The sequence below is a fragment of the Molothrus ater genome, chromosome 9 (assembly GCF_012460135.2).
Source record: "Molothrus ater isolate BHLD 08-10-18 breed brown headed cowbird chromosome 9, BPBGC_Mater_1.1, whole genome shotgun sequence".
In the NCBI taxonomy this organism is placed as follows: domain Eukaryota; kingdom Metazoa; phylum Chordata; class Aves; order Passeriformes; family Icteridae; genus Molothrus; species Molothrus ater.
In genome coordinates this window covers 26,367,245-26,391,594 of record NC_050486.2, presented here as the reverse complement: position 1 = coordinate 26,391,594, position 24,350 = coordinate 26,367,245, and the positions used below count along the sequence as shown (strand labels likewise).

Below are 24,350 nucleotides of genomic sequence, written 5' to 3'. Positions count from 1 at the left end.
TTGGGGTTTTTTACTCAAAGTTTGTATATTGTTAGCCTCTAAAAAAGAGAGAAAAGAGGCGTTTTCCTCCTCAAGTAGTAACATTCTGTAGGAGTACTATCAGATGTATGAAGCAAAACAAAATAAAAATAGAAACGGCCTTGTTCTTTTTCTTTGTACTGATACTTGTCTGTAACAGTAAAGAAAGACCTTCCAAATGAAGATAGCTTTGTTCTCCCTTTTAAAATAATTCGTTCTTTTATATAAATTTCATGTATCTAATATTGTTTGAAATGTATTCATTGAGTTGCCTTTCTTTGTTTCACAGGTAATATAGACCAAGCACAATACTGTGATCGTATAAAGGGAATTATTGAACTACTGGGCAGCAAATTATCTTTAGATGAACTCACTAAAATTTGGAGAATTCAGGTAAGCAGTCAAGGCTAGGCAGGTGCTTTTAGACTGCCCTACAAACAAACATTCAAATTAAGGGATTTTAAAAAATAATCTATACATCTCCATTGAAATGTGGAGATGTTGAGATCTTAACAGTATAATCAGTGCAAAGACTTCCTTCTACTTCTTCCTTTACCATGTAAAATCAATTGTTATGGCAATTTCTTGTATCACAGCTGCTAAATCCTGTAAAGAAGTTCAGCTCTTTGCAGTGAGCATTAAGGGACTGCAGAAGTATTTGACTTGGCATAAGAGGTTGTCAGCCTGAAACAGGTGACAGGAATATTTGTCTAGACCAAACTAGGATATTAATGTTTGTGGCTGGAGGTATGGATTTAAAGTCAGAGTGTGACTTAAAGAGAGTGGGCTCCATTCTCATTTACCTTCCTGTACAGACATATAATTGACTGACAAGTGATCTTTTGGCACTTTAAAGATATTCAATTTATTACTGTGTAGGGAAGGTGGTTTGGGTGTTTATGTAAGTGACACATGGAAACTTTGACAAGAAACTAATCTTCCACTGCAGGAAATGGTTTTCTTCTCTGTGCAAATGTTGATATTTTAGACTAAACTCATTGAACACTGTCAGGTCTGCAGTTTGTGTGGCATGGTAGCAAGTCTTTAATGCTTAGCAAAGTTGAAATGTGATTCTAGCTCACTCACTTTTGTTCTTTAATAAAAAGCAATACTTCCTCCCCCTCTCTGGCTGTTGTTACCATGGTGCTCCCATGCGTGTGGGAGATTTTGTATTGCTCATTTTTGAGTAAAGCCTGGAAGAGTTTCAAAGATTCGACACCTCGCACGTGAGCATCACCAAGCAATAGAAAAGGTGATGTTTGCACTGCTGCCACTGCAGCAGCTTAAAGCTGCTGTAATGATGGCAGACTTGTAGTTTCCTGCTTTAGAATTACTTCCAAAGACTTCTCAGCCAGGCAAATGAGGAGCACAGACAATTTACTCTGAACTTGTGTTTCTACCATGTCAAAAGCTGCTATTCTCACTCATTAGCGTGAATAATGCTAGGATAATGCTTACATGAAGGTTTTTATCTGGCTTGCTTGTGTTGAAGACCTACCTTCTTGTGTTTTCCTCCTTTTCAGTCAGGACAATCCTCCACTGTGATTGAGAACATACACACCATTATTGCTGCAGCTGCTGTGAAGTTTAGCTCTGACCAGCTCAATCATTTATTTGTTCTAATCCAAAAGGTAAGTTTTCACATGAATTTGCCTCCCTTAGGAAGAGAATTAATGAGATGTGCTTGTGCATCCAGCCTACTGAAAGGCAAATACCTTGAATACATTTGTATTTTCTATATCAATGTAAAATTTGCTATTAAAAACCACTTAACTTTTATGTTAACCCAGAAGCCTAATCTGCTACTGTTTTGCTAATTGACTTGGATTTTAAGTACATTAGATAGCCAGTCCTAAGGGACTTAAAGTGAGATTTTATTGTTATATTTAATCCCTAATGGTATTTAAAAAAGAGTTGAGCAAATTAGTGCAGTAACTCCCAGCAAAAGAAAGAAGGAAATACTTACAGTGGAAACATGCTTCTTTGTATTTTGATTTTCCTGCAGTCAATCAATTGTGGATTATATTTTTGTGTACACTTGAGATGTAACAACCTGATAAGATGCTCTAACATTGATTTCTCTGCTGTCCAGAGCTGGGAGACAGAGAGTGACCGAGTGAGGCAGAAGCTGCTGAGCCTCATTGGGCGCATTGGCCGAGAAGCACGAGTGGAAACAACCACTGGCAAGGCAAGGGGATGGTTTTCCTTTTGGATTTTTGATTTATTAAATGTAGAGTTGCTAGGCTCTGTACTTCCTAGGTTCTGACTATCCTTGCCCTTCTTCCCGCAGGTTCTGGAGGTACTTTGGGAGCTGGCTCATCTTCCAACGTTACCGTGTAGTCTTATCCAGCAGGCCTTGGAGGAACACCTGACAATCCTCAGTGATGCTTATGCAGTGAAAGAGGCAATCAAAAGGAGCTACATCATCAAATGCATAGAGGATATCAAGAGGGTTGGTTTATTATTTTATCTTTTCCAAAATGAAATCTTATCTAGCCTCGATGTTGCCCTTTTCTTTCAAGATGCACAAATTGTGTGTCCCATCTGTAAGTTCTTACCTTGGGGAGTCCTCGAGAGGGGTAGGCTTTGTGTGAGCCACTTTGTTGATCATGAGACTCATAGTAAGTCTCTTGCCTTTGTTTTAAGCAAATTTTCAGCACAAGGAGTGATCAGTTTATGGGAAACTACCAGGATGGGCCCAAGGTTAGAATTTGCAAATGGAACCACTGTAAAGGTATGTCAGTATTTTAACTGTCCCTTTCATGTGAAAGCCTAGATTAGTTTGAGTAAAGCATGTGTTCTGGCATGACCATTAAGTCTCAAAATGCAAATCAATATTTCGATTGTAGTAGTTTTGTATTTTAGTAAAATACTTAACTCTTTTCCTGTAACATAAAGAAGCCATTCCCAAAGCTGCCTGTTCTGTTTCCTGGCAGCAGCAGAGATGTGCATGGCTTAAAAGACTGCATATATTCTCTCCTGCACTGTTCACATAGCAGGCAGTTTTTCTTCAGGCCTGCAGGAATGCTCCTGTCTTCTTTTTCAGCTTGAAGTATGCTGTAAATAAAGACAAAGGCGTGTACTTTATTGTTCATTTCTTTAATAATAAATTAGGTTTTGTCTGTGTTACAGTATCTGTAGAGGATTTTAGATGTTTAGGAGGTATAGTATGTTGGTTCTTGATATTGATCACACTTCTGTGTGTGTTCATGAATATGAATTTCAAATCTTGGGTTCTCAATACCTGAAAGTTGTAGGGTTTTTTTCTTTTGGATTTTCTCTTATGCTTTCTTAATCTCATTCCTTTTAATTATATTCTGGCAAGGGCTTTTACATAGATGCCGCAGTGGGAAACATTAACAAAAGCTGTGAGTGTAAACTAGAAGGGATTGGGATAAATATACAGCAGACTTCTAAAATACATGGTGTTCTTATTTCCCTTCATTAGGGAAATGAAGACATAAACTGGGAGGGAATGTAATGTCAAGGCAGCTTTCTCAAATTTGTGAGGGACTCTTCAGTGGAGAGCTCTCTTATGGTTAGGTTCCTTCAGCCTCTCTGAGTGTGTAGGTGGTATTTGGGTGTTGTCAGTGTTTAAACCAGACATCACTTCTCTGAACAAGCAACCTCAGTGCTGCTCTGTGTGGTCAAACTTTACAGAAAATGAAGCCTCCCAGAAAAGTGATGAGCAGTTCTAAAAATGAGGTAGGAGGGTTATTCTTCGTAGGATCTCTTTCAAAATGCAGCTTAAGTATCCTTTGCTTCCTATCAGGGAGCTGCTTGCAGCACCAATCAGAAATTTCTTGTCTCTTAAGCCTCAGTAGTATTTGAAATGCTTTCTTCTATTGCTCTTCATTTTGCAGTAAGTGACATCATTTGACTGGATTTGCCCTTTTATGCCCTTTTAGACCTGTATAATCTCCCATAATTGAGGAAGGTGGTGGTTGTCATCTCTCCGTGGTGCAACTGAGCTCTTTTTGGCTACTTAATTTGCATGTTCTCTAGCAAGGAGCTGGCACTTTGGGCTTAATAATAGGGATAGCAAAATGGTATATGTGTGTATCAAGGGACTTGTTGTCGAAAGTGAAGAAGGGCACTTTGAGTGTGTTTGAAAAGAGAGCAGGAACAAGTATCTGAAGCCAGCAGAGGTGGTAGCTGTTCTTTTGAAACAGCAGCCTTTACAGATATCATTAGGCTTCCAGGAGTCTAAGAGGAAGGTTAATCTGTTGTTGAGCACGTACCAGATGTGTAATTGTTTTTACCTTTCCTGCTGCCAGTCGTCCCAGCACAATAATCCTCAGTTTGTGTGGGTGGTGCCAGCCCTGCGTCAGCTCCACGAAATCACGCGTTCCTTTATTAAGCAAACTTACCAAAAACAAGACAAGGTAAGGCTATATGCTGGCAAGATTGTTGAAACTTTTGTTGTGTCTGTGTAGCTTAGCCAAACATGGAAGTTTAAACTTAGAAAAAAAAATAGCTAATAAACAATTTTAAAAGTAGTTTAGTGATGTAGCATAAACAGACTGTTGGAGCGGAGGTGCTGTGCTGTCCCTTTGTGAGTGTGTGTTTGTGTATGTATAAATCTGTTTGCTGTGTCAGGACTAATTTGTTTTATTCTCAGCTTTTGTAGAATAATTAACAGGCGTGTTTGTGTTAAGAAATGAACAATGGCTAATGTTTAGACCAGCTGCTTTGTAATTGAATTGACATTGACTCTTGGAAAACAGACTAAACTACCAGCAATCATGAGTGCTGTTAGAGTGGCTGTGTGGAGGTGTGGGACTTTGCAATCTGCAGCACTTGTATTTCAGCACAAGCTGAAAACACCAACATCAGGGGGGTTGGGTGCTTGGTAAGGGAACAGCTGACTCTGAGTGGGGGTACATGACTCCTCCTAAGAGATGGTGTGTCTGTAGAAGAGCAAATTGCTGTATGCACATCCCTGTTTACCCATCGTTTTAAAACCATCTTTTCTCTCTTTTATTTTATTGCCAAGAGCATTATTCAAGATTTAAAGAAAAACTTTGAAATAGTGAAGTTGGTGACAGGAAGCTTGATATCCTGTCACCGTTTGGCTGCATCTGTGGCAGGCCCAGGAGGGCTGGTGGGATCAACACTGGTGGATGGCCGATACACCTACCGGGAGGTACTGGATTTCTTTACCTTCTTATTTCATTTTTGAAATTCACTGGTGAATAATTAATCTAGTTTTTATTTATAGTTCTACTACTTTTATATGAAAGCTTGCTGTACCCTCGTTATTATATAGAATAAAGCTGTGTAAACATGACACAAAATTACAAAATTCCTCAGCAAAATTTCTACCTCTTGCAAAGTAGATCTCCCCATCCTAGTATCTGTTGTTGCCAAGCCTGTGCAGCTTCCAGCTTCTTCACCAGCTTCAGTTCTTGGTAGAGGTGATACCCTTGAGTGTGTTGTGAAGCTCTTAATACCTGCAACAGATTTGCTAATTAACACATAGAAGCCACACACACAAATAGCAGTTTGTTGCTAATCCTTTGATAATTTTTTTTTCCATGCTAGTTTTGATTTAGTGTCAAATAATATCACCACCAGCAAAGTAATAGCAAATCCAAGGAGACTTCAGTGTTTGTTTTTAGAAAGGTAACCACAAAGTATGTTTAAAATAGAAATAAATCTCAAAACCAGTTTCTGTTTCTAGGCTTTTCAAAGTGTACTGTTGTTTGACAACTAATCTTGCAAAAAAAAAAAAAATAGAATGTTCAGCGTACTTGTTTCAGAAAGAAAAGTCTTAAGCTTGAGTTTTTGTTTCCTCTTTCTCAGTATTTGGAGGCACATCTAAAATTTTTGGCATTTTTTCTGCAAGAAGCCACCCTTTATTTGGGCTGGAATCGTGCCAGGGAGATCTGGGAATGCCTTGTAACTGGCCAAGATGTTTGTGAGTTGGACCGAGAGGTAAGAAAAACTTGAAAAGTTGGTTTCTGTGGTTTCAGAAGGAATTTTAATGGATCATGAGCAGCATGTGTGTTTGTTGAGACATGTGGAGTGTGAGTAGCAAACACATACTAGTCATGCATTTTATGCTTTGTGTAGGCTACAGCAGCCACTGTTAGGAGTTCACTTAGGGCCACAATGCTCTTTTAACATTGACAAACATTTAATATTTTTTGTTAACATTTAACAAAATTTGACTGGAAGAGGGACATTGGCTGGGAGATTAGTTGAAGATGCTGGTTTGAAAAGGGGTACCTGGAGGTTGGTGCAGACACAAGGATACATTCATTATTTAGGTGAAAGATGACTATAGGTACCCTGAAGCTGCAATGCAGCCTCTATAACATGTGAGGTTACCAGGAGATGAGATTTTGAACCTCTTGCTGTAGATAAAACTTCTGCAAGATGAGGTACTGTGGCATCTGACATAGTTTGCTGTATAAAAATAAAATATTTAATGTGACAATGGGGTAAAAATTATGTCTGTCTTTCATTCACAGATGTGCTTTGAGTGGTTTACAAAAGGGCAGCACGATCTGGAGAGTGATGTGCAGCAACAGCTCTTCAAAGAAAAAATTCTTAAACTGGAATCATACGAAATTACTATGAATGGTGAGAAAATGGATTTGGTGAACAGATTTGGGGTTGAAATATATACCAGAAATTTGCTTCCTAAGCCTTCAAATCAACCATCTAACCAGTTCTACAAATCAATGTAATAAAGGGATCTATCATTTTGAGCTTTATTAGTTATAGAAGGAAAAGTTCATCTCCTGTATTTGACAACTTTACTTTTTAAACAAAGAAACAGCCTGACCAGCATAAAAAATCCACACATTTTTTTCATTTACAGGTTTTAGTTTATTTAAAACATTCTTTGAAAATGTGAACCTGTGTGACCATCGGCTGAAGAGGCAAGGAACTCAGCTGGTGAGTTTGTTCTGGCAAGTTTGTTCCTGTGTCCTGCCTGTGTCCTCTTAGGGACAGGAGGAGGTGAGACAAGAATTGGGTAGCAGCTGTTTGATGTGGTCATGTTTGTATTAAGGACCAGAATGTCCTTGTAGCATTAACATTGTTAAATTCTGAAGCTAAAATTTTGACAATTCCAGCAGTTAAAATTCAGCAATTGAAAGCTGGAAGCTGGTTTGTAGCTTGTAAAACTTTGCAGGAGGAAGGGCTGAACTATTTTTTGAAAATAATCATGGATTCTAGTTTGCAATTTTTTTCTTCTCCCTAGCAGTGAAAGTCTTTTTTAAAATTATTTTTTATTTTAATTCTGTGCATGGGAGTTAGACTTATCATATTTAAATTCTAACCTACTATAGTTTTTTACTCTGAGCCTTCAGTGGTTTTGTTAAATTAATGGTTATATGTGAAGTAGTTTTCTGTAGGCATTTTAGATTTTTATCACAGAGAACTTACTTCAAATGCAGAACTTTTTGCCAAGTATCATAGCAGGTTTTATGATGGTTTATTGTGCGGTTAGTTACCATGTTGACTTCTTTGAAACTAATTCCATTCTGGATTAAATTTTTCCATGCTTTTAAATTTTTTAATTTTTCAGTTGGCTTGACTGAGATTGTTCTTTGGAACTTGTTTATCTATCAGTAAACAATTTTTTTTCTTGTATAAATACAGAAAAGTGCAGCAGTTGGTTTAACTTTGCACAGTGCCAAAGTTTAGCAGCATGTTGGAAAAGAAAATCTTTAAGTTTTAATCAAAAGGTGCTTTTCCAGCACTTTTGTCCCTGTGGTTCTTTTGTTAGAAATCCAGTCATGTTTTACTGTTGTTCTTCCTTGTGTAGAGCGTAGAAAAACTGGAATTAATAGGAATGGATTTCATTTGGAAGATTGCAATGGAGTCACCAGATGAAGAAATTGCCAATGAAGCTATTCAACTGATAATAAATTACAGCTATATTAATCTTACTCCCAGATTGAAAAAGGTAGGCATATATTTGTACATAAATGTCCTTTGACATTCATGAAGTCCTGATACTCTGCATGTTCAGCTGTGTGATTTGTTAGGTTCTGTCACTTTATGAGAAACTTCTATGATTTTAGTCTAAGTTCTAATTAATTTGTACATTTTATCTTTAGGATTCAGTTTCACTGCACAAGAAATTCATTGCTGATTGCTACACACGATTAGAGGTAAAGGACAAATTTTAATTATTCTCATGCCTACATCTTTCTGGTTACGTTTCTTAGAATAAGAATACTTGTCTATGATAATTCACTTAAAGAAAAATATTCTTTCCACAAATATTTTTTGTCCTCTGAGCTTTCCAGGCCATCCTGACTGTCTCTTGCTCTACTCTGTGTTGCAGGCAGCCAGCTCTGCGCTCGGCGGTCCAACATTAACACACGCTGTCACCAGAGCTACCAAAATGCTCACAGCAACTGCCATGCCTACCGTGGCAACATCAGTTCAGTCTCCTTACAGGTAGGCCAACCTCTCAAGGAATAAAGGAGACAGTAGACATTTGCTCCCAGCTGCTTCCCACAAGATTTTGAGTGCTAATTAAAAATCTCAGTAATTGTACATTCTGATGGTTCCTCAACTGAATATTCCAATTGCTATGCAATAGGAGTTCCAGAGATTTTTGAAAAAACTGTGTTTAAAAACAAAACAGCAAGGAAATAAAGAAAACCAAAGCCAAATAGACATTAAAAACCCCAAAACAGCAGGTCAAAACCAAAAAAACCACCCTGCCTCCACCCCCCCAAAAATTAAAACAAACCAACCAAAACGAAACAAAAAACCCTACAGGTTATTACCAGCCTATTAATCTTGTAATATTTCTGAGGCAGTAGGCGTGGTTCCTCTTAAATTAGGAGAGAAAAGGTTGTTTTTTCAGCCTCAAGCTAATTTAGTTATACCTGAATATGTGTAATTTAAATATAGGAGCATAGGGTGGGACCTTTAGAAACATGAATCTTCCTCTGAAGCTGGCAACATCTCAAGCAGTACAACATGAGCCTCTTTTCCTAGTTCATTTCTGCTGAATTAACTCCAAGTTTAAGGAGGTGCTTTCAAAACCAGACAATTCAGGGTAGTTACCGTGGGCGTTGGAAATGAATCTGCAAGACAAGTTACTCTTGTTTCCAATGTTTATCTTTAGGTCAACTAAACTTGTAATAATTGAGAGACTGCTGCTGTTGGCAGAGCGTTATGTGATAACAATAGAGGTAAGAGGTTTCATTTCCTACTAGGCAAGGCTAAGAACACAACTTACAGTTTTATTAAAAACCAGTAAAAGTTATTTAAACATGCAACCCTAGTTACCCACCATCACAGAAATGGCTTTGTTTTCAAGAGTGATGTTTACTGTCATCCTTCTCTTCCTGTAGGACCTTTACTCTGTTCCCAGAACTATTCTACCTCATGGTGCCTCTTTCCATGGACATCTTTTAACCCTTAATGTTACATATGAGTCTACCAAAGATACCTTCACCATAGAGGTAGGTATGCCCAGCTTGTGTGTGCCATGAACTGTTGATTATGTAGCCACTCTTGGTGGTTTTATGCCTGGACTGAATAGAGTAACATGATTATAAAGATTCCAGGCTACTTGAAAACTCTTCTTGAAAATGTTAAAAATATGTACATGGAAGTGTCCTGTGGACCAAATGTATTTTGATCATTAAATTCCAGGATGGGAAAAATGAGTTTTTTGCTCACTGTGGGTGTTGGAGCATTTCTGTGCTGTCCTATCCTGACACTCTTACAAACAATACTTTTACCACCCTATGCAGGAAGACTCTTTCAGAAGATTTTAATTTTTCTTGGCATTTACTGCTCGAGCAGACTTACTGAACCAGTGTTGTTTAATTTCACAGGCTCATAGCAATGAAACTGTAGGAAGTGTCAGGTGGAAGATAGCAAAGATGTTGAATTCACCTGTGGAAAATATACAGATATTTGCCAATGACAGCCTGGTATGTTAACTACAAAGAATTCCCATTCTCGATGAAATTGAGTCTTTTTCAGAACTAAATAAATATTTTCTTGCAGCTAACAGTAAACAAAGATCAGAAACTACTCCACCAGCTGGGCTTCTCTGATGAACAAATCCTTACAGTAAAAACATCAGGAAGTGGGACTCCATCAGGGAGCTCTGCAGATTCCTCAACCAGCTCCAGCAACAGCAGCAGTGTATTTAGTTCATCCTATGCAATGGAACAGGTACAGCAGAATATGACCTGAAGCCTTCCCTCAGATTTTTCCTGAAGCAGGGATAGATGGGGGAGAGAGTAGGAGCTCCAGTAACATCTTCCAATCTTTAGTAATCTGGTTTAGCTTTCAAACTGCAATTGAAACAAATTATCTAAATACACAACTGCCTTGAGCGTGCAGGTTGGATTTTATAATCTGCACTCTGTCACTTATGGTAGCCTGTTTGGTGTTTATTCATCTCTGTCTTTTAAACAAATGGGACCCATCTGGTTTAATTTTGAGACTGTGCATTTGTTGAGGATAGGGATTTCCACATTTTCACTACTAAAAAGCTGCAGTAAAAGTGAAAGTAAACTAAGAAGCATCAACTGGCCTGTTCAGAGCACTCTTGATCTGCTTTGTATTTTGCTTTTCATAACAGCTGACTTCAAAAATTGACTGTTAAAAGGGAAATGAAATGATGTAAATGTTGTCTCAGCCTAGAAAGTAGCTGGGATTTCTGTGGGTCAGGCTGGCATCTGGGCCATTTGCTTCAGTGAAGAGCTTTGTTAAATTTACACCTAACAGAGAAAAAGACCTTTGTATTTCTGCTCAATTCTCAGGAGAAATCCCTCCCTGGAGTCGTCATGGCTCTCGTGTGCAATGTGTTTGATATGCTTTACCAGCTTGCCAACCTGGAGGAGCCAAGGTAAGCAGATTAAATGGTTACTAAATATTAAAGAACTGCTCTCAGTGCCCAGTTTGAATATTCCACTGTGTGCAGGCACCAGGCCAGGGTGATTGAACCCTTGTTTTGTGCATGTAACTTGGGATTTATTTTCAGGATTACGCTGCGAGTGAGGAAACTTCTGCTCCTGATTCCCACTGACCCAGCTATTCAGGAGGCTCTTGATCAGCTTGATTCCCTGGGAAGGAAGGTATGGATTTAATAATTGATCATGGTGAGCTACACAAAGAGGATTTTACTACTAGGTTCCTTAAATTCTCTGTCAGATTATTGTACACAGAGGGTTTGAAATTACAGCAAAATAATGTTCATGTTAAGTCAGTATTTATTATTGACTTACTTTGAGGCAGCCAGAGGTGAGAGGGTTATTACAGGGGCTGTAGAAAATGGATTCCCAATTACAGCAAACCAGAGGAGTCTCAAAATATTTCTTCTGTGGCTTTTTCCTCCTAGAAAACACTGCTTTCAGAATCCAGTTCTCAGTCCTCAAAATCTCCATCCTTGTCTTCAAAACATCAACATCAGCCCAGTGCCAGTTCAATACTAGAAAGTCTTTTCAGATCTTTTGCTCCAGGCATGTCCACGTTCAGAGTGCTCTACAATTTAGAGGTAAGAAAATAAATTTGCTTTTTTCTGTGTTTCTGAGCAGTAAGAGTTAAGTATTTCTAGGTTTTTTGGGCAGGAGTCTACTGTGAGGGATCATTATGAAAAATGCAAATATTGTGACACAGTCTGCTTTTATACATGTGGTAAATTTTACACAGAATAAAAGGGACAGAAAATTTCCTTTCAGAGACTTTACTGAGAAACCAGGCCCCTCTTTGTGTGATTTGCAAGGTGGAAGAAGTGTTCTGAAGTAAGTGGAGAGGAGCAAAGAAACATCAAATTCTTATTGTTTAGATAACATTCCTGCTTGAATCTCTAGATGTCTGAATATGCAATTTTTAGTGTGTGTGTATATATAAAAAATATATATTAAAAAAAAAAAAGTTGGCCCTTAAAAATTAATGGGAGCTATTTTAAGTTGGACTGGTTTTGCTTGATTAAATTTGCCAGAAACTTCTGTGCTGTGTAAGTCTCCCATTGTCTAAGGAGGAGTGTTTTTCCAAAGCATTCAGCTGGGAAGAATTTTCACTATCCAAACATGCAGTGCTTTTGCCAAGAGGCCTCTGGCCTGTTTTGGCTGCACAGGTAGAGTGGAATATATAGAAAATATATAGCAATCTTTTACCCCTAAGCATTCTCCTACATTCTTTAGCCAAAATCCTGGATAGGGCCCTGTAAAGATTCTTTCCTAGAGTTCAGAGAATGGATTTTGAGAATTACAGGAATTGAGCTGGTGTTGTTGGTAGGACACAGTAACCTGCACACTAAAAGCTGGACAGTGTTTAGTTCTGCTTGCAGGTCCCACTGTTTATAAGGACCCATGACAAATGTGATTTGAACAGCTTGAAGTTGGAGGACCAATTGCCAACTGCTTCCAGAACATTAGACAAAATTATTCTCTTTCCCTCATGGTGTGTGCCAAGATTACTGTAGCAATTTTCTTGTGGTTGCTTCCCTTTAGGTTTCCACAGTCTAATGTTAGCTCTTCATCTTCCTACACTGTCATCACACTCCTGCCTTAGGATTCCCCCTTTTCTGTACAGCTGGAGTGAAAGATACTTGATTATGTCTTTGGAATGTGTTGACAAGTTCTACAACTCAAAGCAAATGGATTAGGGTGTCTTGTTGAGCTGACAGGTTATATAGCAGTAGGATGGGACAGTTATCTGCTGCTTCTGTGCCAGAGAAAATAATAAAAGCAAGTAATAAATTGCTTGCTTTTCTGGCAAGAGATGAGAAGTAATAAATTGTATTAGATGAGGAGATTATATGAGTGGACTTGTTCCTCAACGCCAGTCAAGCCAATTGGAAAGTGGTTTTTCTCAGGAAAAGGAATATGTGCTTTTTTATCCCCTCAGCTGGTGATCTGGTGAAAAGATGGGAACCAGTCTGAACTGCTTTCTGAAAAAAATGTGCACAGGAAATTTGCAGAACATATGAAAGAGATGAAAATTGAATGTTGCAGATGTCCAGGGCGTGATAAGATTTCATGCCTGGAACTCTGTAACATTCTTCTGATCTGTGAACCTGGAAGAGATGTATTTTGTTTGCAGCATTGTTGGCTGTACATGCCAAGGAGACTCTTCAAGAAAGTGAATAATATCTGTAGGGTTTTCTGAGATTTTGGGAGGGCCCAGGGTTTGTTTGGTGGATGGTTTTGGGGTTTCTCTGGGGGGTTTTTTGGTGGCTGGGTTTGTTTGGGTGTTGGGTTTTTTTAATGTGAAGTGAAATAGATTATAGACATAAATGAGAGCTGACCCACAGAGACCACAGACTTCCTTCTGGCCATGTTTCTGAGTGTATTTGCACTCTGAAATTTAGTGCTGGTTTAAAACAGGATGGATGATAGAGTGGTTATGTTCATAAGGCCTCCAGAATTACCTGAGCCATGTTTTACCAAGAAACACCAGAATAATAGTGGTACAATTATATTTCAGAAGGTGTGAATCAGTAAGTAAGCCATCTGTAGGGTGTTTTATGGGATACTGTGAACTGAAAATCCAGAACCAAGAAGAATTTGGGCTCCTAAGAAAAAACAAGTGAACCAGAATATGACATTCCATGTACTTCATCCGTTCCCTTAACATGTAAACTGCAGTAAGAATAAAATGCTTTGATTCAGAATAAACATCTGTAGGTGCCATGGTTATTCTAAATATTTGAGATTTATTGAATAGATGAGATTTCTCTCACTGACTACAGTTTTGTGTATTATTAATTGCTTCATTTGTAGTGGATTTTTTTTTCTGTTATGCTTTCAAACTTCAACAGGTAAAGAACACTAAGAGGGGTGGTAGTTTACATCTGCTTATTTATTTATTTGTTGTAGGTGCTGAGCTCCAAGCTGATGCCAACTGCAGATGATGAAATGGCAAGAAACTGTGCCAAGTCTTTCTGTGAAAACTTCCTCAGAGCAGGAGGTTTGAGGTTAGATTTCAAAACCTTGACTCAATTTGTAGCACTTCATTTAGTTAGCAGTTGTGTGTGGTTTCCTATTTCCATACTGTAGCACACTAATACACCTGTCATCTTCTTTTTCTGAGAAAAAAAATCCACCCAAGGCTGTTCCACCACTGTCCAGTAGCTGTCATATTTAAGAGAGTACATGTTGTTAAATCTCAAAATGAAGTTAGGCACAAATAAGCTTGTGAAATGTAGCTTGTACTAAAGTAGTTGATACTTGGATAGTTTGTGACATTTAAGTGTTTCAATTCAAATTTGCAAGTGTGCACATTGCTCTCTTCTGTGTGGACACCAGTGGACATTTTAAGCAGTCACAGTATAGGTCACGCAGTGGGAACCAAATTAAATTTGTAATTACAGTCTTGAAAATTCAGACTCTTCAGACAAGAGCTGAGGCACAGTGAGTGGTTTGGAAGACCTGACAATACTGATTGTGTGAGGTTTATCAAGTATACTTTGCTCTTAGTTATTCTGTCCATGACACTCCTGCCCAAGAGGTCTTGAAGTATTTTCCAACAGGAGCAGAAAGCTTCCATCTGTAGATTTAAAAGGAGAAAATGAGGATGTTGGCGTCCAAAGAAGTCACTTTGAACTGGAACTCAGCTGAGTGGATAGGAGGAAGGAAATATAGAGACAAATTAATTGAAACATTTCCAAATGGAGTCTGTCTTATTGATTTGTTTTTAAGTTTGGTGGTGAATGTGATGCAGAGAGATTCCATCCCATCAGAGGTGGACTATGAAACAAGACAAGGAGTCTATTCCATCTGCCTGCAGCTTGCAAGGTATGTAGTTGCTTCTCATTAGAGAAAGTGCTGCTTTCTTGGCTTTTAGCATGCAGCTTTTAATATTTAAGATTAATTGGTACTTTGAGTTCTGTTCCATTCACTCTACAAGCGTTCAAATACAAGCCTGATGTTTTTACTCTGTGGATGCAGGTTCTTGCTCCTTGGGCAGACAATGCCCAAGATGTTTTTACTCTGTGGATGCAGGTTCTTGCTCCTTGGGCAGACAATGCCCATGATGTTTTTACTCTGTGCATGCAGGTTCTTGCTGCTTGGGCAGACAGTGCCCATGATGTTTTTACTCTGTGCATGCAGGTTTTTGCTGGTTGGGCAGACAATGCCCACCCTGCTGGATGAGGATTTCATCAAGGATGGGGTGGAAGCTCTGTCCTCGCGGCCCTTCCGCAACGTGAGCCGGCAGGCCAGCAGGCAGATGTCCATCTGTGGCACTCCTGAGAAGTCCTCCTACCGCCAGCTCTCCGTGTCTGACAGATCCTCCATCAGGGTAGAAGAAATCATCCCAGCTGCAAGAGTTGCCATACAAGTAAGGAAGTGTTGGATGGTTCTGATGTAGCAGTGTTGTCTCCAATGACAGCTGTATAACTCTGAGATTTTTAATCAGTCTTTTATGCAGGTTTTTGCCCTGGCTCCATGTAAAAGCCTCTGAAAATCTTGACCATCAGCGTCTCTTCCAGTCTTGATCTGAATTTTAACATATTCTCATAAATTATTTTAGCACTACAAAGGGAAGCAGTACCCCAAAAGTGCTGACAAGAAATAGATGTACAAAGAAGTCTTACTTGTGATTTCTCTTCAGTCACACTTAACTCTTAAGATCTTACTCTTTTAATTTTCTGTGAATTGAAAGGAGAAGGTTCCTGCTTGAACTTGTGGCTTTATAATCCATGATACTTTGAATTAGAAAGAATTGGACAAGCTTTTCCAAATAGCTCATTAAAAATTAAATTTGCCTGATGGTATTGTGGAGAAAAAGAAATTTTTTTATTTTCAGTACCTTAAAAAAATGTTGTTTGAAAACCCATTGAGTCCAGTTGAAAGAAAGTTCATAGTTAATGTGACAAGTATGCTGTTAGGTTGTTGGGCAGTGCTTCCCAAATGGATTGAACAATTGAAATCAGCATGACTGCCTCCAGATAGGTGACAAGGGTATCTATCCTCTTGGGGAATTAAAAAATTAATTACTTCTCCTAAGACAGCAATACCAATCTCTCATTGGGAGCAAAGAGACTTTTGAATCCTTGAACCTGTGTAGAGAACAAAGTGGAAAACAAATGTAAATGTCAATTTGACGCAATCCATTGTATCCAGAAGATACATTCCTCTCATCCCTGTTATTGACAAATGTTGTTGAATATCACAGAAGTGATTGCTGTTTCTTGTTCCTCCAGACCATGGAGGTGAATGATTTCACCTCCACAGTGGCTTGTTTCATGCGCCTCTCATGGGCTGCTGCTGCAGGACGCCTGGACCTCGTGGGAAGTAGTCAGCCCATCAAAGAGAGCAACACTCTCTTCCCTGCTGGGATTAGAAACAGACTTAGCAGCTCAGGTGGGTTAACTGTGTCCCTAAACCAGTCTAAAAGCATTTAGTTTAATTTTAACTGAGCACTTTGAAGCTGAATTCATTGGATGTTCATCCTCTTGGGTCTCCCAAGAGAGACATTATACAACTAAATTGGGACATTATACAACTAAATTACAAAAAAATCTGAGCAAATTTATGTACATTCATCAGGCATTCAGAGAAGTTTTTAAATTGCAGAGAACTGACCAAAAGCTGAAAACATCTGAGTAAAACTTAATGAATTATAGCACTTGTTCTTCTTTTTTAATGCAGGAAGTAACTGCAGTTCAGGAAGTGAAGGGGAGCCCACGGCACTGCACGCTGGGATCTGTGTGAGGCAGCAGTCTGTGTCCACCAAAGATGCTCTCATTGCTGGGGAAGCCTTGTCTCTCTTAGTAACCTGCCTTCAGCTACGTAGTCAGCAGCTAGGTATGGAAACAAATTGGGTTATTCAGTATTTGGAGTATAAGCCAGGTGGGAGGAGGCTTTTGGATACAGTCGAGTTAAAAAAAAATAAAAAATTAGAAACTTGGAGCTTTGTTAGCTAAGACAGCTCAAGCAAAAAACACAGCATTTTATTAAAAATTTCAGGGAGAGTTTTTCCAGGACTGAAATAAGGCATGTAGTGCTATGCTTCAGTAAAATGTTTTGAGAAAGCTGACTTACTGCTAGAATATAAATATTTGCACTGCTTTTGAAGTCTGTAATTCTCTAAGTGCTGCTGTTTGCATAGCTCCTGTTTAGTACTTGAGTCTTTGTGTACAGGAAGTGTACACAAGTGTACCAGTGTAAACACTGGTGGTGCAGGAAGGCAAGGAAAATGCTGTTATATCATGGTGGCAGCCTCTGGTGAGGGAAGAAAATCAGGAAATAGCCTTTACTGCTTTTCAGTATTGATGTCCTCTAGGTCCTGTGGTATCTTAATGCAAGACTGTAACTGACTTATTTTAAAATATAATTTTTAATAAGATAGCCTGTTACTCTCCTGTTCCAGGATCTTTTTACAATTTGCCTTGTGTTGCTGATTTCATCATTGATATTCTGCTTGGATCACCAAGTGCTGAGGTGAGAGTCTTCCTCTAAAAATTTTCTAAAGGCTCCTTCTGAAATGTGTATGTTTTGATAATTTCATATAGTCTGAACATAAAATTGTTTATTGCAAGTATTCACACAGATTAGCATTTGAATAAATAACCTTTGTATAATTGTTAGTAATTCCAGTATCTGGTGATGGGTTGATAGAAAATGCTGTAGTATTACATTTTCTAGGCTTGTTTCATCCATGAGATGCACAGGACTGTGCTGTGACTAGTCTAAAGAAAATAGTCACATTTTGGTGACTGAAATTCTGTAGAACTAGTACTTTAGGGAAAGTTTTAAGTTACTTTGATTTGGGTAAAATTTGATGGATACTCCTGAAATTCTGAAAATTTATTCCAAGTGTCGGAACCCTCCTAAAACTCATTCTTTTTGATTTAAGATTATCTAGGATATTCTAAAATCTATTGACTTTTATGCTTAGCTCATTTCATCATGTGTCATCTATTTATTTTGCATGAAGTCATTGCATCTCACCCTTTATCTGTATTTACAATTTGTATTTATCAGAAATTTTCACTCAGGGATGAACAGGGTTTGTTACATTCCTAGAAACCCTGGCTAGTGGGTGCAGAGCTCATAGCCTGTTTTGCACCATTGCAATGTGCATTTCTTCTGTTGGATTTCTAACATAACAGGAGTGTGGGGGATTTTTGCAACCCTTGATTAACTGAAGGTGTTTGACAATGACAATAACCCTGTTGCAGATTCGTCGCGTTGCCTGTGACCAGCTGTACACCCTTAGCCAGACAGACACATCAGCTCACCCAGACGTACAAAAGCCAAACCAGTTCCTCCTGAGTGTTGTTCTTGGGGCCCAGCTGCCTCTTTGGTCACCAACCAGCATCATGAGAGGAATCAACCAGAGGTAAGTCACATGTCTGTTTATTAAGGAAGAAAATCTGACATATTTTGAAATGAGCAACACTGTGGAAGCTCTGAGGAAAAAGGGATTGACACTTGGCAAGTGTTGGAAGTAGACATCTTGCAATTTCTAGAGGAGTAACTGAGAAGTTAAAGCATGTTGTTGTTTTATTGTCAACTAGAACTGCCATGAGGTGAGGGAAGAAATGAGGATTCAATATGATTCCTAACATTCAGAAGTAACTGTTGGAAAGGAATTTTTTTAAGCTGCAGCATGCAGAAGCACACGTAGATGGTTATGCTGCTTTGGGTTAGATGGACAGAGCACACAGACTTTAAAGACAGCTGGTTAGAGAAAAATTGATTTTAAGTAAACTTTTTTTCTATTTATATCTGTTTCAGACTTTTGTCCCAGTGTACAGAATATTTTGACCTGAGATGTCAGTTATTGGATGACCTGACATGTGAGTATGTGCAGACACCTGATTTCTTCATTCTGATGGCAGCTTCCAAGCTGTAGAAAAGATGTAGACTTGCCTGCAGAAGGGGGTTACTACACCTTGAGCTCAGAGGGTCCTGCCAGTGTGCTGTGCTAGTGCCTGGCATGGTCTGTTCTTGGCATTGGCTAGCTCATTCCTTCTGGAAAGTGAACTGAGCTCCCTGGTGGAAGGTTTACTTGATACACATGGGGGCAAAACTAGATCATTACCAAACTGTTTGAAATTCTTTGTATTTATATTCTGCATTTCCAAAGCTGCTATTTTTTACTGTGTTCCTTTTTTTTTATTTTCCTTGCAGCATCAGAAATGGAGCAGCTGAAGATAAGCCCAGCTGCCATGTTAGAAGATGAGATCACTTGGCTGGACAATTTCGAGCCCAACCGCACGGCGGAGTGTGAGACCAGTGAGGCTGATAACATCCTGTTAGCAGGACACTTGAGGCTCATCAAGACTCTCCTCTCACTCTGTGGGGCAGAGAAGGAAATGGTTGGTGAGTATTCCTCTTTAAATTGACTAGACTGGTGGGAATTCTGCATTAACACATGACTGGACAGTCATGTGAAGACATCAGTAGAAGTGATACAGAGCTCTAAGGACTGGTTTTGGCAGTACCTTTAATATTTGATAAAACATTTGTTGACATGGTGCTATGAAGTGGTTTTGTTGTTATGAAACACCTTTTTGGCATTTGCAGTGACAGTGTAAGTATTTAACAGTAGACTGCTGTGTTTCAGGTTCATCTTTGATTAAGCCATTGTTGGATGATTTCCTGTTCCGAGCATCCAGGATTATTCTGAACAGCCATTCCCCAGCAGGCAGTGCTGCAATCAGTCAGCAAGACTTCCATCCAAAGTAAAAACTCTTTTTCTTTTTTTTTTTCCTTCAATGTCTTGAATGCAAATGTCAGTATTAAACCCTACAGATAGCAGGATTTAATACCAGTGGTGGAGCATTTCTCCACTTTTCTACACTTCCTACATAAATGCCCAAATAGCATTTTATACTTTTTTGTATGATCTAATATCCTTGCATTTCTGTACTTCAAAGTCTGTGCTTTGTTAGATCAATGATGAACTTCAGGCACAACTGAGTGCTGATTTCATGAGTCCAAAGAATATTCCTTTAGCTTGTTACTGCTTGGGAAGTTGGCTAAATTGGAGCATGAGCAGGAAATTAACTTCCCAAGCTCCTTGTAAAAGAGAATCTCAAAAGTTCCACTATTTCCTTTTTCCCTTCTGCCTACCTATTTTGTAAAAAAGCTAACACCCAGCAAGTCTCCTTGCACCTGAGAAAGCTGATAAAGCCCAGAATAGATCAACTGGAGAAAAAAGAGTGGGCTTTCTCCTTCCTGTCACAGCTGTTATGGCCGTACAATATCTGAAGGGGTGGGTGTAAATTACCTCATGTGGATTTCTGAGCTAGTGCAGCTGGATTGTTTGTGTTGCACTGAGTAGTTGGTGGTAGATCAGGCATATCCTCACTGCCTTTCCACAAACCTACAAAAAGGTTTCAGTGGAACATTTAACAACCCCTGAAATGAATGGGACTTGATCCACCTTAGTGTTTGGTCCAGCTTTGTTCCACTGCAGTTCATCCCAAGCATACTCTTTTTATTGCCTAGTGTAAATAAAACCTTTGGCCTTCAGAAGAAAGAGCTGCTGTGCTGAGTGACTACTGAAAAGAGCTGAGATGGGAGGGGTTTTGGTCTAGCCCAGGTCTAAGCTCATCTCTTGTACCAAGAATGTTGTCTGGTCTAGCTCTTCCCAAGTTTCCCTCCCTGTAAAAAAGTCATTTTATCTCCATCAGTGTTACATGATGGAGAGTGTCTGTCTGTTTGTCCTCAGACATGCAACCAATTCTGTCTTCTTTTAGAGCACCTCCTTTTCCTTCTACTGAATGTTAGCAAGTGCATCCCTGTCAGTAAAGGAATATTCCTCTTGCCACTCTTCTCATTGGGTTCTTCCCCATTCTCCTACCCCAAGAAATAAAAAAAAAGCACTCTGCAGTCCCTCAGGGGTGTTTAATCACTCAAAGTGTTCTTCAGAACATTAATTGTTGCTTGTTCTGAGTAATTCAGCTTTCTGGAATTAGAAATAATTGAGTCATCTAGCCAGTAGATCTCAGATGTGGTTTTCTTTGCAGGTGCAGCACAGCAGACAGCAGATTAGCTGCTTATGAGGTGCTGGTAATGCTGGCTGATAGCTCACCCTCCAATCTCCAGCTTATTACAAAGGAGCTGCTTTCCATGCACCACCAGTGTGACCCTGCACTCACCAAGGAGTTTGATGTAAGCCAGAAGCTTTTTTTATTTGTTTTAGCATGGTTTGGGGTGCTGGGCATGGTTCACTTTGTTGCTTCATTCATGAGATTTCCATGGTCTTCAGTTTAAAATGCCCCAATGCAGCTTAGGGGAAATGCAGATACATTTGATCTTCCTCAGAAGCAGATACTCCAGTGTGTCTTTATCTGTTATTGTCTGAGTGAGAAGTATTTCCTAAATATTACAAATTTTATTTATTATTAGATTTTAAGCCATTTTCAACAGTGTTGTGCAATGTGTTAAATATTTAAATGACTGAATACAGTGGTCTTGCAGATTTCAGAATTTATATTTCTGGTTTTCCATTAAATTGTTCTTAACAGCTCACATACAAGGGGAATGGTTTTAAACTGAAAGAGGGTTGTTTTAGGTTACATATCAGGAAGAAACTCTTTCCTTGAGGGTGGGAAGGTCCTGGCAGAGGTTACCCATAGATGCTGTGGCTGCCCCATCCCTGGAAGTGTCCAAGGCCAGGCTGGATGGGGTTCTGAGCAACCTGGGGTAGTGGAAGGTGTCCCTGCCATGGCAGGGGTGGAGCTGGATTAAGGTCCCTTCCAATTCAAACCATTCTGTGATTCTACAATACAAAGGTGGTTATAAAAGCTATAGAATATTGTTGAAGTCTCATATTTTTTCAAAGTTTTTGGGACAAAAAATGTATTTGTCGTTCTAGTACCTTCCACCAGTGGACAGTCGCTCCATTTCTGGATTTGTGGGACTGAAGAATGGTGGTGCTACTTGTTACATGAATGCTGTTTTCCAGCAGCTGTACATGCAGCCTGGTCTCCCAGAGGTAATTAGTTCAGCATCCAATAAAATCCTCTTTTTAGAATTACTTTCACTTGAACCACTGCATCTTAGCACCATTCGTAAATAAGTTGTAAAATGAAAAGGCAACTGTGTGTGTACAAATATGCACAATAAATACATAAATTTTAAGTTGTGGTGCTGTGGGCCATGACAGCTTATAGTAATGATTTTTCCAAAAACCAATTTAATAAGGTTATTTGTTTCCTTCCAGGCCTTGCTTTCCATTGATGATGATACTGACAATCCTGATGACAATGTGTTCTATCAAGTTCAATCTCTTTTTGGTCATTTGATGGAAAGCAAGCTACAGTACTATGTACCTGAGAACTTTTGGAAGGTATTGCATCCTTTTTGTTTAGAGTCTATAGCTTTTCTACTTAAAAAGTAATCATTTATTCAGCCTTTTTCAATTGCAGAATTTATAAAGTAAGCTCTAATTCAAAAAAAACAAAACATGTTAAAATAAATTTTTATAAAAAATACTTTTCTTAGTGATATATTTATATATGAAACAACCACCTTTTAACATATATTTGTATTTTATATAGATTTTCAAGATGTGGAATAAGGAACTTTATGTTAGAGAGCAACAGGATGCTTATGAGTTCTTCACCAGTCTTATAGATCAAATGGATGAGTACCTCAAGGTAAAAACCTTAGCAATTTCTTTTCTGTTTCATATGCATATCCGTGGTACCTTTTTTCCCTTTTTGCTTTGATCTCTAGAAAAGAAGGCAGAGAGCCTTTTAGCTTATTTTATAATCTGCACTGTATTCAGGAGTTTAAAATTCCTACTGATTTCTTGGTCTTCCACCCTGCAATATATCCAACTGATGTTTAACTTTACATCTCCAACAGAAAATAGGAAGAGACCAAATATTTAAGAATACTTTTCAAGGAATCTTCTCTGATCAGAAGATCTGCAAGGACTGTCCTCACAGGTAATGTCATATTCAGTGCATCAGTTACCAAGTTATGTGCTCCCAGAACTATTAAAGTATGTAGGTCAAAGTAGCACTGGCAAGTAGCTAAATGCCCCTGTGAGCATCACAGCTTTGATAGCTGTGGGGCAAAGGCAATATTCTTTCCTAAACATCTGTCTTGTTCCTGCCAGTTGGGTAAATCCTAATCTGTTTTTCTTCCTGAATTTAGGTATGAGCGTGAGGAAGCCTTCATGGCTCTCAACCTTGGTGTGACTTCATGTCAAAGCCTGGAAATATCACTGGATCAGTTTGTTAGAGGAGAGGTTCTGGAAGGAAGCAATGCATACTACTGTGAAAAGTGCAAAGAAAAGGTATTGATTCTTAATTTTTGTGAAAGAAGATTCATGGGCAGCTTGATGTTTTATAAGCATTACATGGTCATGGAAACCATGCTTAGATGCTGCTCACTCTTGCTGCATTGAAGACAAAAGGTTCAATGCCTCTAAAAGTTTAGAGGGATGGCAGGATGGTAAAGTTTTGTGTAATGCATTGAGATGTATCCCAGTCATCCTATGGACACCTATGACTTCCCATGGCTGGATTTTCACTGTGAATCTCTAGAAGGATGCTGCAGATGGCCTGGGGTGTCAGATAGAGGTGATACTCTTGTTTCTTTTCAAGAGAACTACAGTGAAGCGCACCTGCATTAAGGTTTTGCCCAGCCTGCTGGTGATTCACCTGATGAGGTTTGGCTTTGACTGGGAGAGTGGCCGTTCTATTAAATACGATGAGCAAATAAGGGTAAGAAAGCTTTGCTTTATGGTGCCTTCCCCAGATACTTTGTGCAGTGGACTCTCATTCTTGCTATTCATTTTTCCTTCTTTGCCTCACATTTTGAGCAGAGATTTTGAGCATGTGGTACATTATAACATGGTAGTGCTACAGAAAATACACATTTTTCCTTAGAGCTTTCCTTGTTTGCAACATTCTTGGAGTCCTTTCAGAAAGCAAGGCAAAAAAACCTCCTTAAAGAGAGTTTATTATTTAACATCTGTGTAACAACCATAAGAAGTTGAAGTTCCCTATTTTCCTTTGGTGTTCCCAATGTGGGAAGTATTGATACCATTCTCACAAAATTACACAAAGCGTGTACACACTGCAGTGTCTCGATTAATCCAAAGTATCTCTTCAAACAGTTTCCCTGGATGCTGAACATGGAACCTTACACTGTGTCAGGGATGGCTCGTCAGGACTCGTCCTCAGAAGTGGGGGAAAATGGCAGGAGCACAGAGCAGGGAGGAGGAGGCTCCCCAAGGAAGAAGGTTGCCCCTACAGAAAACTACGAGCTCGTTGGTGTGATTGTCCACAGTGGCCAGGCTCATGCAGGGCACTACTACTCCTTCATCAAGGACAGGAGGTAACGGGCAAGAAGGTTCGTGGGGGAGGTTTCAGAGCTGTCTAAAGGCTTCTTGTTCTGGGAAGGTGCATGGAGCCATCC

The 24,350-nt window shown here is 39.1% G+C and overlaps 1 protein-coding gene across 3 annotated transcripts in view; it reads left to right on the top strand.

Moving 5' to 3' along the window:
- USP24 (ubiquitin specific peptidase 24) overlaps positions 1 to 24,350 on the top strand; it is a 61,851-nt gene that overhangs the window by 21,980 nt on the left and 15,521 nt on the right. For all 3 annotated transcript variants that reach the window (XM_054515729.1, XM_036387569.2, XM_036387570.2), the window contains exons 12-48: positions 308 to 411; positions 1,542 to 1,649; positions 2,111 to 2,206; positions 2,309 to 2,470; positions 4,296 to 4,403; positions 5,015 to 5,164; positions 5,824 to 5,955; positions 6,495 to 6,606; positions 6,848 to 6,924; positions 7,799 to 7,939; positions 8,094 to 8,147; positions 8,324 to 8,439; positions 9,119 to 9,185; positions 9,348 to 9,458; positions 9,837 to 9,935; positions 10,012 to 10,182; positions 10,776 to 10,861; positions 10,997 to 11,090; positions 11,354 to 11,509; positions 13,836 to 13,933; positions 14,658 to 14,753; positions 15,069 to 15,297; positions 16,163 to 16,322; positions 16,611 to 16,766; positions 17,332 to 17,402; positions 18,143 to 18,303; positions 18,702 to 18,763; positions 19,098 to 19,289; positions 19,534 to 19,651; positions 20,942 to 21,086; positions 21,793 to 21,912; positions 22,141 to 22,266; positions 22,478 to 22,576; positions 22,788 to 22,870; positions 23,082 to 23,223; positions 23,534 to 23,653; positions 24,049 to 24,269. In XM_054515729.1, coding sequence (XP_054371704.1) covers positions 308 to 411; positions 1,542 to 1,649; positions 2,111 to 2,206; positions 2,309 to 2,470; positions 4,296 to 4,403; positions 5,015 to 5,164; positions 5,824 to 5,955; positions 6,495 to 6,606; positions 6,848 to 6,924; positions 7,799 to 7,939; positions 8,094 to 8,147; positions 8,324 to 8,439; positions 9,119 to 9,185; positions 9,348 to 9,458; positions 9,837 to 9,935; positions 10,012 to 10,182; positions 10,776 to 10,861; positions 10,997 to 11,090; positions 11,354 to 11,509; positions 13,836 to 13,933; positions 14,658 to 14,753; positions 15,069 to 15,297; positions 16,163 to 16,322; positions 16,611 to 16,766; positions 17,332 to 17,402; positions 18,143 to 18,303; positions 18,702 to 18,763; positions 19,098 to 19,289; positions 19,534 to 19,651; positions 20,942 to 21,086; positions 21,793 to 21,912; positions 22,141 to 22,266; positions 22,478 to 22,576; positions 22,788 to 22,870; positions 23,082 to 23,223; positions 23,534 to 23,653; positions 24,049 to 24,269 — 4,543 coding nt within the window. The remainder of the gene's footprint in view (positions 1 to 307; positions 412 to 1,541; positions 1,650 to 2,110; positions 2,207 to 2,308; positions 2,471 to 4,295; positions 4,404 to 5,014; positions 5,165 to 5,823; positions 5,956 to 6,494; positions 6,607 to 6,847; positions 6,925 to 7,798; positions 7,940 to 8,093; positions 8,148 to 8,323; positions 8,440 to 9,118; positions 9,186 to 9,347; positions 9,459 to 9,836; positions 9,936 to 10,011; positions 10,183 to 10,775; positions 10,862 to 10,996; positions 11,091 to 11,353; positions 11,510 to 13,835; positions 13,934 to 14,657; positions 14,754 to 15,068; positions 15,298 to 16,162; positions 16,323 to 16,610; positions 16,767 to 17,331; positions 17,403 to 18,142; positions 18,304 to 18,701; positions 18,764 to 19,097; positions 19,290 to 19,533; positions 19,652 to 20,941; positions 21,087 to 21,792; positions 21,913 to 22,140; positions 22,267 to 22,477; positions 22,577 to 22,787; positions 22,871 to 23,081; positions 23,224 to 23,533; positions 23,654 to 24,048; positions 24,270 to 24,350) is intronic.